This window comes from Podarcis cretensis (genome assembly GCF_951804945.1).
Source record: "Podarcis cretensis genome assembly, chromosome: 3".
NCBI lineage: Eukaryota > Metazoa > Chordata > Lepidosauria > Squamata > Lacertidae > Podarcis > Podarcis cretensis.
Window position 1 is genome coordinate 24,276,949 of NC_137172.1, and position 14,782 is coordinate 24,291,730.

The 14,782-nt window shown below is 44.8% G+C and overlaps 1 protein-coding gene across 1 annotated transcript; it reads left to right on the top strand.

Annotated features, from left to right (window-relative positions):
• The first annotated feature begins 1,674 nt into the window (after positions 1-1,674).
• COX7A2L (cytochrome c oxidase subunit 7A2 like) lies at positions 1,675-13,372 on the top strand. Its single transcript, XM_079969062.1, has 3 exons — positions 1,675-1,865; positions 8,716-8,850; positions 12,441-13,372. The coding sequence occupies exons 1-3, from the start codon at positions 1,794-1,796 to the stop codon at positions 12,582-12,584; spliced, it is 351 nt and encodes a 116-aa protein (XP_079825188.1). The 5' UTR covers positions 1,675-1,793; the 3' UTR covers positions 12,585-13,372.
• Positions 13,373-14,782: the final 1,410 nt, after the last annotated feature.

Below are 14,782 nucleotides of genomic sequence, written 5' to 3' on the forward strand. Positions count from 1 at the left end.
CCAAAGCTACCCAGTGTCCCAAAAGAAAATTGCTCCATTTCATAGTTTTCCGGTTGCCCAGTGTATGTACAGTGTATATACAGATGCTAGGAGAGGATATATATTTTGTATGTTTTAAAGAATGGCTGTGAATTTTGTTGGATTTTTATTGTTTTTCTTTTGTAAACTGCTTTGAGGCTTCTTCTTTTTACAATCAAGACATATATATTTTTTATGAAACAAATTAAACAAAGCAAAACTATTAAGTGTGAGTTTTTAAATTATGAACTGGAACTAATCCCTTTTTTAAAAGCTAAGTTTCCAAGCACTGGCTATTTGTTGTTGTTGTTGTTGCTCCGCCTCTCTCCTCTTCAGCCTTCCATCCTCTCGCACATCACCTTCCTCCAGCTCTTGACCGTCTTTCTCTTGGATGCAGGAGCATCAAAAGCTTCTCTCCCTAACAACGGTTGCACGGCGACTGTCCTACACGTGATGCTCCTCCCTACCGCGGATTGGTAGATTTCGGGCTCTTGGCTTTCTTTTTTAAAAAAACACCAACAACCTATAAACATACAGACTTCATTTTTTTAAAGGGTAGAATTACACTTCGACTCCAGCTTCCGGGTTGATTTTAGCTGCAATTTTTGGTACTCTCCAAAAGGTAGATCACACTCTTCAAACGGCAGGCACGGCTAGAAGCTGGGCTAGACTGATCCCGCAGGGCTCTTGTGCTATGTATACAGTAACCTGTTGCCTTGATTAAGCAGTTTCGTTTTATGTTCTTAGGAGGGATGTGGATCCCATCATGATATACAGAAATATGAAGAAGACTGCATGATTGCTATGTATTTTTGGTAGAGTCTTAAGTATATTCTTATGCTCCTAGGAAGCAATGGAAGAGACCAGCATTTTAGAACAGATGCACAATTGGGCATCAGCACATCCACACTAAAGCAAAAGGAGAAAGAACGAGGAGCCTGTTGCCCTCCAGCTGTTAGTGGACTCCAGCTCCCATCAGCTGCAGTCAGCATGGCCAATGGTCTGGGATGATGGGATTTGGAGTCCCGTAACATCTGGAAGGTCTGGTATTTTTGCACCAGGTCTTAAGGTGAAAACTTAAAAAGAAAAACACTAACCTGCATTTACTGCTTTGAGATGACATCTGAATTTATTACGGATTTATTTTATTGACTCAGAACTGCCTGCCAGTTGGGGCTCGCTTTCAGGAAATTGTGCAGAATATTTCCGCCTGGAATACTTAAACCCTGCCTTTCGAGTTCTGCTGCTCAGATGGCGGGTTTCTTCCACTGTCACTCTTGTCCCGGGGGAGGAAAGGGTGCGTGGATGGGGAAACTACAGAAAGGAACCAGGAAGTTTCGCCTCCGGATAACTGCAGTGCGGCTCTACCCCTTTCCCATCTCTTTGGCAGTGAAGACCAAGAAGTACACCGAGGTAGGCTTTGAGGTTGTCTATCTCACTGCCCGATTAGAAAGCTACTTCCTTCCGAAGCCGGCCAAACGAAACCACAGCGCGAAAATAGTAAAATATCCACTCCAGGGCGGGGTCGCCTTAGGGTCTTCAATGGCGCTTAAATGGCGCTCGCGCTTTCGTCGTTCGGACCGACTTCCTCAGGCACTCGCTCGGGTCACCCCTCTCGGGGAAGAGGTCCAAGAACGACCCGGTCGCACAGGAGGTCCTTTCTCGCCTACCCCTTCCTCTCGGCGGGCAGCACTGCGGGCAGCTGCCGGCTCGTAACGCTGGGGAAGCGGAGCTGCGCGCGTGGCGGAGCGAGGCAGCCGCCCCCGGGCGCCGGGATGTATTACAAGTTCAGCGGCTTCACGCAGAGGCTGGTGGGGGCCGGCGCTTCCGCCGCCTACGCCCCGCAGGTAACGGAGGCAGCCGCGCTCTCGGGCCGCCGGGAGCTTGACCTTCACAGCTGCGCTTCACGTAGAGGAGAGACTTCCCTACGGGGCCCCATGAGGTCCAGTTCTCGCAATGGCCTAAAGAGAGAACTCTCTCTAACCCTCCCCAGTGGGGAAGCCCAGCCAGATGGGCGGGGTATAAATAAATTATTATTATTATTATTATTATTCATTGAGAAGCGGGGAAGGCGGAATGGAGAAGCGGGCTTCATGTATTCCACGTGCTTCTGTGGCTGCCCACCAGGTGTTCCCTAGGGCGGCTTGCAAGGAAGCGTTGCAGCAGAGAATATTTGAAATATAATATGGTTGGTGTCAAAAATAAGTAAGTAAGTAAGTAAATAAATAAATAAATAAATCCCTGCCCATTGGCTGGGTCTCCCCAGCCAGTCTGGCGGCTTCCAATAGAATATTAAAATACAATAGTCAGTTAAACATTAAAAGCTTCCCTAAACAGGGCTGCCTTCAGATGTCTTCTAAAAGTCTGGTAGTTGTTTTTCTATTTGACATCTGGTGGGAGGAAGTTCCACAGGGCGGGTGCTACTACCGAGAAGGCCCTCTGCCTGGTTCCCTGTAACCTCCCTTCTTGCAGTGAGGGAACTGCCAGAAGGCCCTCGGCGCTGGACCTCAGTGTCCGGGCAGAACAATGGGGGTGGATACGCTCCGCCAGGTATAGTGGACTGAGGCCGTTTAGGGCTTTAAAGGTCAGACCAACTCTTTGACTTGTGCTTGGAAATGTACTGGGAGCCAGTGTAGGTCTTTCAAGGCTGGTCTCGGCGGCTGCTTCCAGTCACTAGTCTAGCTGCCACATTCTGGATTAGTTGTACTTTCCGGGTCACCTTCAAAGGTAGCCTCACATAGAGCGCATTGCAGTAGTCCAAGCGAGAGATAACCAGAGCATGCACCACTCTGGCGAGACAGTCTGCAGGCAGATAGGGTCTCAGCCTGCGTACCAGATGGAGCTGGTACACAGCTGCCCTGGACACAGAATTGACCTGCACCTCCATGGACAGCTGTGAGTCCAGAATGACTCCCAGGCTGTGCACCTGGTCCTTCAGGGGCACAGTTACCCCTGGTGAGTCCTCCCCCTGGTGAGTACCAGGGAGTCCTCCACACCTGCCCGCCTCCTGTCCCCCCAAAACAGTACTTCTGTCTTGTCAGGATTCAGCCTCAATCTGCTAGCTGCCATCCATCCTTCAACCGCCTCCAGACACTCACACAGGACCTTCACCGCCTTCACTGGTTCTGATTTGAAAGATAATTTATTGAATTTCTATACTGCCCTATACCTGGGGGTCTCAGGGTGGTTCATAGAATAAAATCAAGATATAAAACCACAAAATACCTAATAAAAATAAAAACAGCAACTCAATACCCCCCCAAAACCCACACACATTTTAAAAGGGCATAGGTTGTATATAAGATCAACCAAATGCCTGGTTAAAGAGGAACATTTTTGCCTGGCGCCTACAGGTGCATAATGAAGGTGCCAGGCAAACCTCCCTGGGGAGAGTATTTGAAATATAGTAGTTGTCAGCAATAAGTGTTATAATAGTTGCTGTCAATAAGCGTTGCAGCACAGTATTTGAAATATAATAGTAGTTGCCAATAAGCGTTGCAGCAGAGTATTTGAAATATAATAGTAGTTGTCAATAAGCGTTGCAGCAGAGTATTTGAAATACAATAGTTGTTGTCAATAAGCGTTGCGGCAGAGAGTATTTGAAATATAGTTGTTGTCAATAAGCGTCACAGCAGAGTATTTGAAATATGTATAATAGCTGCTGTCAATAAGCGTTGTAGCAGAATATTTGAAATATAATAGTTGTTGTTGTTCTTTGTACCCTGCCCATGTGACTGGGTTGCCCCAGTCACCCTGCGCGGCTTCCAAGATACATAAAATCATAATAAAACATTACACATTAAAAGGCTTCACTGTACAGAGAATGCAGTATATGGTAAATGAAACGAACAGTGAGCAATAAAAATCGGGAGAAATTAGTTGGGGCGGGGGGCATGACCCATTGCAACAAAAGCAGAGGTTGCATCCGCACCACACCTTTGGAAGCACGTTTGCACCACCTGGACAGCTCTGAATAATTGTAGAAGCTGTAGTTTACTCTCCACAGAGCTGCAGTTCCTAGCGCCCTTTAGTGAACTACAGGAGGCTTTTAAGCAGAGGTTGGATGGCCGCCTGTTGTGGGTGCTGTTGTTGAGATTCATGCATTACAGGAAGTTGGATTGTATGACCTTGGGGTCTCTTCCAACTCTACTGTTCTATGATTCTATAGTATTTCCCAGGATTCTTGGGAGGAAGTCAAGTACAGTACAGTACTTTAAATGCAATGGGCAGGGAGGTTGGGGAATGCATCAAGCAATTTATAGCCTCGATTTAAATTGCAGTGTCCACTGATGTTTGTCTGGCTGTTTTTGACCTATACAGCCTTTTATGGCCTGGGTCCTGGATTCCTAAGGAACCTGCTCTACCAGAAATCAGACAGTGAACTTGCTGCAGTCACACAATCAGGCTCTTCTCTGCCTACCCTCACAGGGAGAGGCTGGAAGAATGACAGGGGGACACGTGGCTCTTTCTTGGATGGTTTCTCCGCTTTGGAACAACCTGTCTTTAGATGTGAGAAGCCACTTACCTCCGCTGTTTCCCCCTAAAGGCTGCTGCACTAGTCGATTCAGCAGGCATTTTTATTTGTCTTTTGTCCACTTTTATCATAATTGGTTTAGCTTGCTTTTTGTTTTACAACTTTATCTTTTAAAATAAAATGGGGCTTACTACTTCATACATTTAGAAAACATGTTGCGGAGCGCTGTTATTTAATGCCTGTTTCCCAGAAGCCTGAGTAGCTTCAACTAGAAGTATGGCATTTAGTGTCGGCATTTCAGGCATCTCCTGGGTCTTTTTTATGCCGACAGGCCTGTTCCGCTGTTCAAACTTATTAGATGAGCCAGTTTTAATGATTTTTTTGGTGTTCATTTTATGATGTTTTATGTGTTGACAGCACAATTTATTCATTCTTTTGTAAGGGGGCGGCCTGTAAATACTTTAACCCATCAATTAATTAATGCAGCCTGGAATATTTTAGACAAATAGTTCATATTACAAAGTGACATTCAGCACCCTTGATTGCCTAGACTACAGTACACTAACCTCTATACAGCTCCCTTTCTCTCGTCTCCTTGCTAGCAGTCCGCATGCCTCTGTTACCCTTTCTCCTTACTTTCCTTTCCACCGACAGCGATTGTGCTCCTCTTATTTTAAAAATCTTGTTTCTCAGGTATCCCAGCCTTCTAGTTACTCTTATCTCCTGGACTCACTTCCTACTTGTCCTTCTTGCCCTATATCCTCTGCACTCTCCCTACCTATTGCTGCCAGCACAGCACATCCCTTTTGCTAAGCCATGGGTTTTCTCCCATCCAAAATAGCTGCTAACTTCCCTTGTAGAAAAACCATTGTTCACCAATGTTCTGTTCCTCCTCACCAAAGAGAATATTTATGGTCATTCCTTGATACCATGTCATATTTCAAAATGGCCAGATGGGGATCACACTGTGCATATCGGAAATATACCTCTCAGCTGTAGCTTAGGATAGGCTATATTTCTTAGATTTTTTGTATTTTATGAATACATTCACAGATATGCAGAATAGCAGTGTGGTCTGTCTTTCGATAGATTTCTGATGCATTCCATAGAGCTGAGTGAGTTCCCTAATGCATGCTTTTTAAAAGCAAATATAAATAGTTTTACATAAAGTTAACCTGACAAGTGAACATTATTTTCTGAAAATGTATGTGATTGGCAGACAGCTTGATAGATGAACAAACAAAAACTAATTAGTAGACATTCATTTCAATCATGTACTTATTAGCCTTGTTAAAATGCAAATTTAATGTCAAGCATATTGTGTTCACACTCACTGTCTGGAATAATAAAGTAGGGAATCTGTATGTAGGTAATTGTTGGCTGTGCTGCACAGCCTTTTTTACTTGAGTGTAGCTCTGTTAAATGCTTGCATGTAAGAAGCAAAGCATTCCAGAATTAGCTGCGTTTTGGTTCTTCATCAGCAATGCTTGAATGCCCAAATGAACACACACTGCATTGTGAAGGTGGCACGCTCATCTCTTAATTGACTTTCTTTTTAAACGGGTGTTCACGAATGCATTCAAAACTCAAGGGGAAGAAAGACTAAATGAATGACTTGTTATGAATGTAACTCCTATTCCTCTTGGTATTGAGGGGTCAGCTCCCACATCTGTTCAGCTGACTAGACTGAGGCTGCAATCCTATACACTCATATCCTGAAACTAAGCCTGACTGAACAATGGTTCTTATCCATGATGGCTCCATTGTTAGAGGCGGTATGCCTCTAAATACCAGTTGCAAGGAATCACAAGAAGGGACAATACTGCTGCACTCAGGTCTTGTTTGTGGGCTTCATGGTTGGTATCTAGTTGGCTCCCCATGGGAACAGGATGCTCAATTAGGTCAGCCACTTGCCTGATCCAGCAGGGCTCATCTTATGTATTCCTTATGTTCTAACATACTGGGACTGACTTGCAGGGGGTTATACTGAAAAGCCCAGGGAAGGACAGTGGGACAAGAGTAGCATTCAGCCACCCTCCAGCTTTGCAGTGTGCCCTACTGTGAAGCTACCCAACTTTTACTCTTCCTCACTTGTTGGTATCTCATTTCTTCTTGTTGTAAGAACCAAGAAAATTTGTACAGAAGCAGTAAGCAATGACTGTTTGCCCTCCCCTATTCATGGACATTGGTAGACACCCTGAGGTCATGGTGTTGGAAGGTTGTTGTTTTGAGAAAGCAATACATTTCCAATAGCATATTTTTTTTTGCCATTAATTTGAGAGTAGTTTTTTTTTTAAAGTGAGTTAAAATAGTTACGAATTTCCAGAGCCCATTCCTAGCCAGAGGCCTTCTTTGCTTCCCAAAGAAGATGATTAGGGTCATTTACCAAATTTTATTTCATTTATACACTACTCTTTCTGGAAAAAGCTCAGGGCAGCATTCATTGATTACCCCACCCAACTCCATCTGACAACAGCCCTCTGAGCTAGGTTATTTATTTATTTTTATAGAATGAGATAACTCTGAATCCCAAGACTTCCCCCATGGGTCCTATTGTTAACGTTTCCGACTGCATATCATTTCATAGTTATGGTTTGTATCTATCCATATTGTCCGTAGTATTTGTTACATTACAAGTAGGATTAAAATCCTGCTAATGTTTTCATCCGCTCACAGTGGTCTCCTAAATAAATTATAAACTTTCCCCATTCTTTTTTGAATTTCTTTTCTTCTTGGTCTCTGAGTTTAGCCATTTCAGCATAGTCTGACAGCTTGATTTGTCCTTTCTCTCTGGTAGGGATTACCTCTGAGCTAGGTTATGGCAGGAGAGTGTGGCTGTCCCAAAGTCACTCGCTAAGCTTCATGATTTGCTGGAGATTTGAACCATGATCTCTCCACATTCTGTCTGGGGCTGATGAGAGTTGGAACGTAAGAGCCCTGCTGAAGGCCCATCTACTCCAGCATGCTGTTCTTGCATTGGCCTGCCAGATGCCCAGGGGATGCCTGCAAGCAGGACCTGAGTGCAATAGCACTCTCCCTTACTTGTGATTCCAGTAACTGATATTCAGAGGCACATTGCCTCCTAACAGTGGAGGGAGAACATAGCCCCCATGGCTAGTAGAGAGCACCTCATTGGCTACCCTTGGTCGAGAAACATTTGCTTCTGCATCTGGAAGAGGCAGACTTTGCCAGTCTAATTTGGTTTTCTCGCTGCTTTGGGTTGGCTTCTTGACAGATTCTTTTCAATATGTCCTGGTGACTTCATTTGGAAAATTTTAAGAAAAAAGACTTGATTCAGCTTGTATTGTGAAACAGAAAGGGCAATTTATTGATTTAAAACATTTATAACTTGCCTTTTCAATGTGTGAAGATGCTTCTAACAAAGCGTCCACTAATGCAATAAAGCCAAAGTCCCATAAAGTCACTAAACTGTGCATCCTATGGCGGTAGTATTTTACAAGCAGAAATGCCCACTTAAATGTCTTGCAGCAGAGGAAGGTTTTGCCTGCTCCCTGGATTGCTGCAAAACATTAGAGCTGCAGACCATTTTGTGACAGTTCTTCCACAACTGTGGGGCAGTCTCCTATCCCATGTGTCCTCTCCTCATGTGATATGGGGCACACAGTCAACTACCCCCACTCTGCAGAATATAAACAGGGGAGCTTGTGTGGGAAAGGCTGTCTCTGAGCTATATGGGTTCCTACCAGACCTTGGAAGAAATGCTTAAAGATAAAATCCAGCACTTGGTCCCAGAAATGAATTGGCCACCATTGTAATGGTTGCAAAACGGAATCTATTTCTGAAATACACAGGTCCATGCTGCAACAGCTTACAGTTAATGCAATTCAAAAGAAGTATCAAGGGAGGGAGGGATGGAACAAATAAATTCAGGTTCTCACCATTTAATTCTGAGGGCAGAGAAGTCAGTGGTACTTGAACCCAACTGAGCTGATGGAGGAGATTCTGTTTTCTCCCCTTTCCCTTTATAGCAGGCACATGACTTGCCATTTGCAGGCAAACTTCCAGACTGTAAATATGCTCTTGACCGTAATTCTCTAAGTGTCTCTTCTGGATGGTCCTGTGGAGTACAGTGTTCAAGGTTAAGCCAGAGACGCTCTTGCTTTGTAGTCTCTTACTGTCTGGTCACTTGTTTATATAGCTGATAATGTATCTGGTAACTCTGCTCACTGCAAACAAAGTTTTAATCGTCTCATTTTATGCAGGGATTCAAGCCAGTTGTATCTACAGAATCACCAACTCTAATATTTGCAACGCCAACTAAAATTGCCTCAGAAGGACCGTCCACCATCGAGTATTTTGGTAAAAACCGGGTACCGGAGCTGCAGAAGTTTTTTCAGGTGGGAAGAAACAATATTCAGTCAATAATCTTAGTTGAATTTATGTCTGATCGCTGGAGATGCTGAATGCTTGAGGCTTTCAGAAGTGTAGATAAAATGCTGCTAATATCTATGTTTCTGTGTTTACATTAGAGGTCAACAGTATTTTAAAAAGAACTTGAAACAAATTTTAGGTAAAGGTAAAGGTACCCCTGCCCGTACGGGCCAGTCTTGACAGACTCTGGGGTTGTGCGCCCATCTCACTTAAGAGGCCAGGGGCCAGCGCTGTCCAGAGACACTTCCGGGTCACGTGGCCAGCGTGACATCGCTGCTCTGGCGAGCCAGAGCCGCACACGGAAACGCCGTTTACCTTCCCGCTGGTAAGCGGTCCCTATTTATCTACTTGCACCCGGAGGTGCTTTCGAACTGCTAGGTTGGCAGGCGCTGGGACCGAGCAGCGGGAGCGCACCCCGCCGCAGGGATTCGAACCGCCGACCTCTCGATCGGCAAGTCCTAGGCGCTGAGGCTTTAACCCACAGCGCCACCTGCGTCCCTTGAAACAAATTTTACAGCAGGCTAAATGTAAGTTCAGCGCTAGGTGCACTCTGCATGATTTTTGCCTCCTCCTCACCTCTCTCTCTCTCTCTCCTGTTCTCTTTCCCCCTGCCCAATCTTCAACCATGCCGTATCTGAAAATTATCCTGTTTGTCCTTTGCTTGATTATTCTTAACAAGGTTGAAGCTTTCAATGAAATGGAAGGTCTTTGGCAGGAACAAAGACCAAGTGTGGGATTCAACTAATGATTTCTGTCCATGGAAGCCCTGAGTGAGGGCTTCCGCTTGTGTATTGGGGCTTTGGTTCCTTCTCTTCTTTGCATGCCTCCCCCCAAAAACTGGCTTGGGAGAGACCCCAGAACATCATATGGGAGGAGGAGAGTGGGAATTGTTCTGTCTGGCAGGCCAAAATGCTTGCTGTGACAGAACAGCCACCTTGGTGCAACGTTGAATTCCTCCCTGAGAGGGTAAAGACTGGAACCTGGGAAAAGACATGGAGATCTGAAGGGGGCACACAGGCTTGTACACAAGTAGTGATAACTGTGGAGATTATGGAGAAAAGGAGCTGTTGAGAACATTTAAGAATCATCCCCCAAAACTTGGCAGCCCATTTTTTGCTTTTGAGTCCTACATGCAGAGTTCTGCTTGCAAGTTACGTGTTCCACTTCTATAACAGCAGCATTTCGGACAACATCTGCTGATAGGAATAAACTCAGCGCTAATCCTTTTTTTTTGCTTCTCCAGTCTGTTGCAGATGCTTGCTATATTCAGGTCAGTCTTGCCCATGGGCAGTTACACAGTCAGGTTAAAACCCAACAGTTAAACATTGCTATTAACGTTATGCAACTACTAATAAATGCAGTGGGTTTAGCAGTTGAGATCAGAGTAAACCACTGGAGCACCTTGCATGGAATCTGCAAAACTCCCTTGTTCTGATGGGATAACAGCTCTTTAAGAAGCTCACTTTTTCTCGCATTCTGTTTTTATTCGGAAAACGCTCCTGCTCTTAATTGGTGTTATTTCCTTTTCCCTTGAAACCTCAGGACTCGCAAGTTAGTGATGCTTTGCCAGGAAGCATCTTGTGTGATTAGCCACTTAAAGGAATATTCTGCCGTATTCTTTTATACTGTGTGTAAGTGAATAGTGCAGATGTGATGTGGGAGTCATGTAACGATCCTCATCAGTGTAAGCCCTATGTGTGGGCTTCTGTTTGTGCCATATGGCTTTCCTTTTCCCCATCTCCTCCCTCTGTGCGCCCCCAAAATTGGCTCTAGGTGGAGGTTGGGAGAATCCCTAGAACAATCCTTGGGGAGAGGGGGATCGTTCCATCTGGCAATCTGATATGTCTGCTCAGATGGAGTGTTTGTAGTAGTGTGACATTGAGTTCCTCCCTTAGTTTCCCTTTCCCCTCCCATAAAGTCTGGATGTGGTGAACTTCCCTGTGATTTCACAACGCTGTGCTCCCTGATAGGCTACCAATGACAGGAAACATGAAATGTCACAGTGTCAGAAACCTAAGAAGTTGCCATTTAACAACTCAGACTCTGCGTCCATCTGTTCCAGCATCACCTTCTGCAGTGGGCAGAGGCTTTCCAGGGTTTCAGGCAGAGGTCTTTCCCATCATCCCTTACTTGATCCAATAATAATAATAATAATAATAATAATAATAATAATAATAATTTATTATTTATACCCCGCCCATCTGGCTGGGCTTCCCCAGCCACTCTGGGCGGCTTCCAAAAAAAAATATTAAAATACTGTACTACATCAAACATGAAAAGCCTCCCTAAACAGGGCCGCCTTCAGATGTCTTCTAATAGTCTGGTAGTTGTTGTTCTCTTTGACATCTGGTGGGAGGGCATTCCACAGGGAGGGCGCCACTACCAAGAAGGCCCTCTGCCTGGTTCCCTGTAACTTGGGTTCTCACAGTGAGGGAACCGCCAGAAGGCCCTCGGTGCTGGACCTCAGTGTCAGGGTAGAACGATGGAGGTGGAGACGCTCCTTCAGATATACTGGACCGAGGGCGTTTAGGGCTTTAAAGGTCAGCACCAACACTTTGAATTGTGCTCGGAAACGTATTGGGAGCCAATGTAGGTCTTTCAAGATCGGTGTTATATGGTCTTGGCGGCCGCTCCCAGTCACCAGTCTAGCTGCCGCATTCTGGATTAGTTGTAGTTTCTGGGTCACCTTCAAAGGTAGCCCCACGTAGAGCGCATTGCAGTAGTCCAAGCGGGAGATTACCAGAGCATGCACCACTCTGGCGAGGCAGTCCGCAGGCAGATAGGGTCTCAGCCTACGTACCAGATGGAGCTGGTAAACAGCTGCCCTGGACACAGATTTGACCTGTGCCTCCATGGACAGCTGTGAGTCCAAAATGACTCCCAGGCTGTGCACTTGGTCTTTCAGGGGCACAGTTACCCCATTTGGCTAAAGATACCCTTTTGGCTAAAGATGCCAGTTACTGTACCAGGAGTTTCCTGCCTGCAGCTGTTTGCTCTGTGGCTGAGCTGTGTCCCCTCTCTGATGTCAAGACAGGAGGACCAAGTGTTAAGAAAGGAGAGGAAGGACCTACATATGCAGCTGCTTAAATATTGAGCACAGCCCATAGAAGTCAGATCTGTTTCCCTCCACCGGCCATTCATGCCACAACTGAGCTGCATGTACCTGCCCTGTGACACAGGCTAATATACGTAGCTAACGTGCATGGACCTCTGCTAAAGGTTCCCAGGGCTTTAGACGTTATTGTGGAACTCATTTGCTGGGCTGTGTGTAGGTGTGTTCTGCCCTTAAACTGGATGGATTTGGGTGGGCTACACTTAATTTTCGAGAACTTGTATAAATAATACAAATGTGCATATTTGCTTTGAGTAATCTCTCATTGCTGTCATGAGAAAGGTCAGGAACTTACGCAGGTCACCAAAGCCATAGTCTCTGCTCGCTGCTAGCTGCTATCTTGGTTTAGCTTTCATTCACATTTTGTACAAATAGACTTTAGCTTGGGGGATGGTAATGTACATGCTTTTATTAATTCTTATGTTTATATTTTATTGATAACAGAAGCCTGATGGTTTGCCAGTGCACCTGAAACGGGGCCTTCCTGATAAGCTTCTTTACCGGACCACGATGGCACTAACAATAGGAGGGACCATCTACTGTCTGATAGCGCTCTACATGGCGGCCAACCCAAAAAAGATGAAATGAATGATCCCTGATTAATAGAGACTAATGGTTATCCACTGGAAGGAAGACTTGCACTTAACCTTCTGCCGTTACACTTCAATCATGTGATTGTACGTTGCAAATTCTAGAGATTCGATTTGGGGTTTAAGAAAATTCGGGAAATGGTGACCTTCTAATGCTTAGGAGAAGAAGAGCAAAATTAATACCAGAAGTTGAGAAGAAAGCCATTATCTCCTGTGTAGTTTTGCAGATTAGTCTTCACACCCTTGACTTGAAAATAAGAGGGGTCATGCAGCAGGCATTCCTGACAGTAGGGCAGGCTAGGTTGACAGTGCAAACTAGAAATGAAGTTGTTACGTTGATTGATGACCTCGTTTTAGGGACAAGGGCATTTGGAAATCTTGTTGAAAGTGCATTTGACTTGCAGAAGAAAAGTTTATGGACTGAACTTCTAGGCTGATTCAAAATGGCAACCTGAAATGATTTGGCTTGATAATTCTCACTGGAATTTACCATTTAGGCCCCTTCTCAAATTATGTTACGAGCCTGACTGTGATTTCTGTGGAGTTGTTTCAGCAGGGCTATGTTGTTTTGATTAGCTCCTGACATTTTCTTCTGATGATCTGTAAACTTCATTCCATTTCTGTGACCCATCTCTTGGAAGCGGAGCGTTGCGTTCAAAGACAGGTTCTGTGTAGAAACACTTGTCTCCACCATGGTTCCCCCCTCCCACTCCCCATCTCTCTAAAATAAAATTCTGTTTGTTTTAACCCAGGAATAAATACAGCAGTACAAATGCTGCACTTCTATATGATGTGTCTGTTTTATGGGTAATATGGAATAAGATTTACTGTTGTTTTTTGTTTCAGCAGTGGTACAAAGCCAGTGAACTACTTTGAACATAACAAACACAAATTTATGACTGAGTGAAGCGCACATATCTTCTGGATTAAAATCTGACACACTCCACTCTCTTATACCCCCAAGAGTTTTGTTTTTGAACTAGCTTCTCTGGGTTCACTGCTACTTGGGTTTCTGCAAATGGCACCGATTGCCACATGTCCCCTTATTGGAAGGAGGCAAGGTTACCTCTCTGGAAAGTGACGGGAGAGATTAATTGTACAACATAATGCTGGGTAGTTCTTTGGCACTGGGTAGTTCCGTGAACGCTTTGCCTCAACAGTAGTATGATCATACAAAATGAGGTCGGAGATGTACAAAAGAATCTGCCTTATATGGACTCAGATCACAGATCCTTCCAATCCAGTACTGCCTGCTTTGATTGGTTGCAGATATCCATGGTCTTTCCTGTTCCTGTTACCTAGTTATGAGACAAGGAGGTTTTAATCTGGTACCTCATCTAATGTACAAAAGTCTCAGACTCACCTATCATTTTGTGCTCACAGGAGCTCTTTAGTTAGCTTTGAAATTTATTTCTGTAGCATGATTGTAGTATGATATGAGCACAATTCAAAGTGTTGGTGCTGACCTTTAAAGCCCTAAACGGCCTTGGTCCAGTATACCTGAAGGAGCGTCTCCATCCCCATCATTCTACCAAGGGCCTTCTGGCAGTTCCCTCACTGCAAAAAGCCAAGTTACAAGAACCAGGCAGAGGGCCTTCTTGGTAGTGGCGCCCACCCTGTGGAATGCCCTCCCACCAGATGTCAAAGAGAACAATTATCACCAGACTTTTAGAAGACATCTGAAGGCTGCCCTGTTTAGGGAAGCTTTTAATGTTCGATGCATTACTGTAATTTAATATTTTGTTGGAAGCAGCCCAGAGTGGCTGGGGAAGCCCAGCCAGATACGAAGGGTATAAATAAATTTATTATTATTATTATTATTATTATTATTATTATTATTATTGATGTCCCGTCCCTCCCAGCACAACACCACCTTCCCAAAAGCTGGTTAAAGGAGATGCTGGGTTTGGGGAAGAAGGCATGAGACTCTGGCAGGGTCCCAGGCTCCTCCCGTCTCCTTCCCAAAGTTGAGCAAGTGCTAACTAGGCTTTGGGAAGGAGGAGGAGGAAGACTCCAGGATCCTGTCAGAGCCCTCCCTTCTTCCCAAAGCCCAGCGCTTACTCTATATAATCTTAATATCCAGTTTATTAAGATCAGCATGACTTATCATCCTGTGCGTAGTAGTTTCCTAGGAGAAAGGTCTGTTGACTTCCCTGGCTGCATAGGATCAACTTGCAAAATACATAGAGCTCTGCA

Coding starts and splice junctions, on each gene's coding strand:
- COX7A2L (XM_079969062.1), top strand. CDS start 1,794: ATGTATTACAAGTTCAGCGGCTTCACGCAGAGGCTGGTGGGGGCCGGC. Junction 1,866..8,715: donor CCGCCGCCTACGCCCCGCAG/GTAACGGAGGCA, acceptor CATTTTATGCAG/GGATTCAAGCCAGTTGTATC. Junction 8,851..12,440: donor AGCTGCAGAAGTTTTTTCAG/GTGGGAAGAAAC, acceptor TATTGATAACAG/AAGCCTGATGGTTTGCCAGT.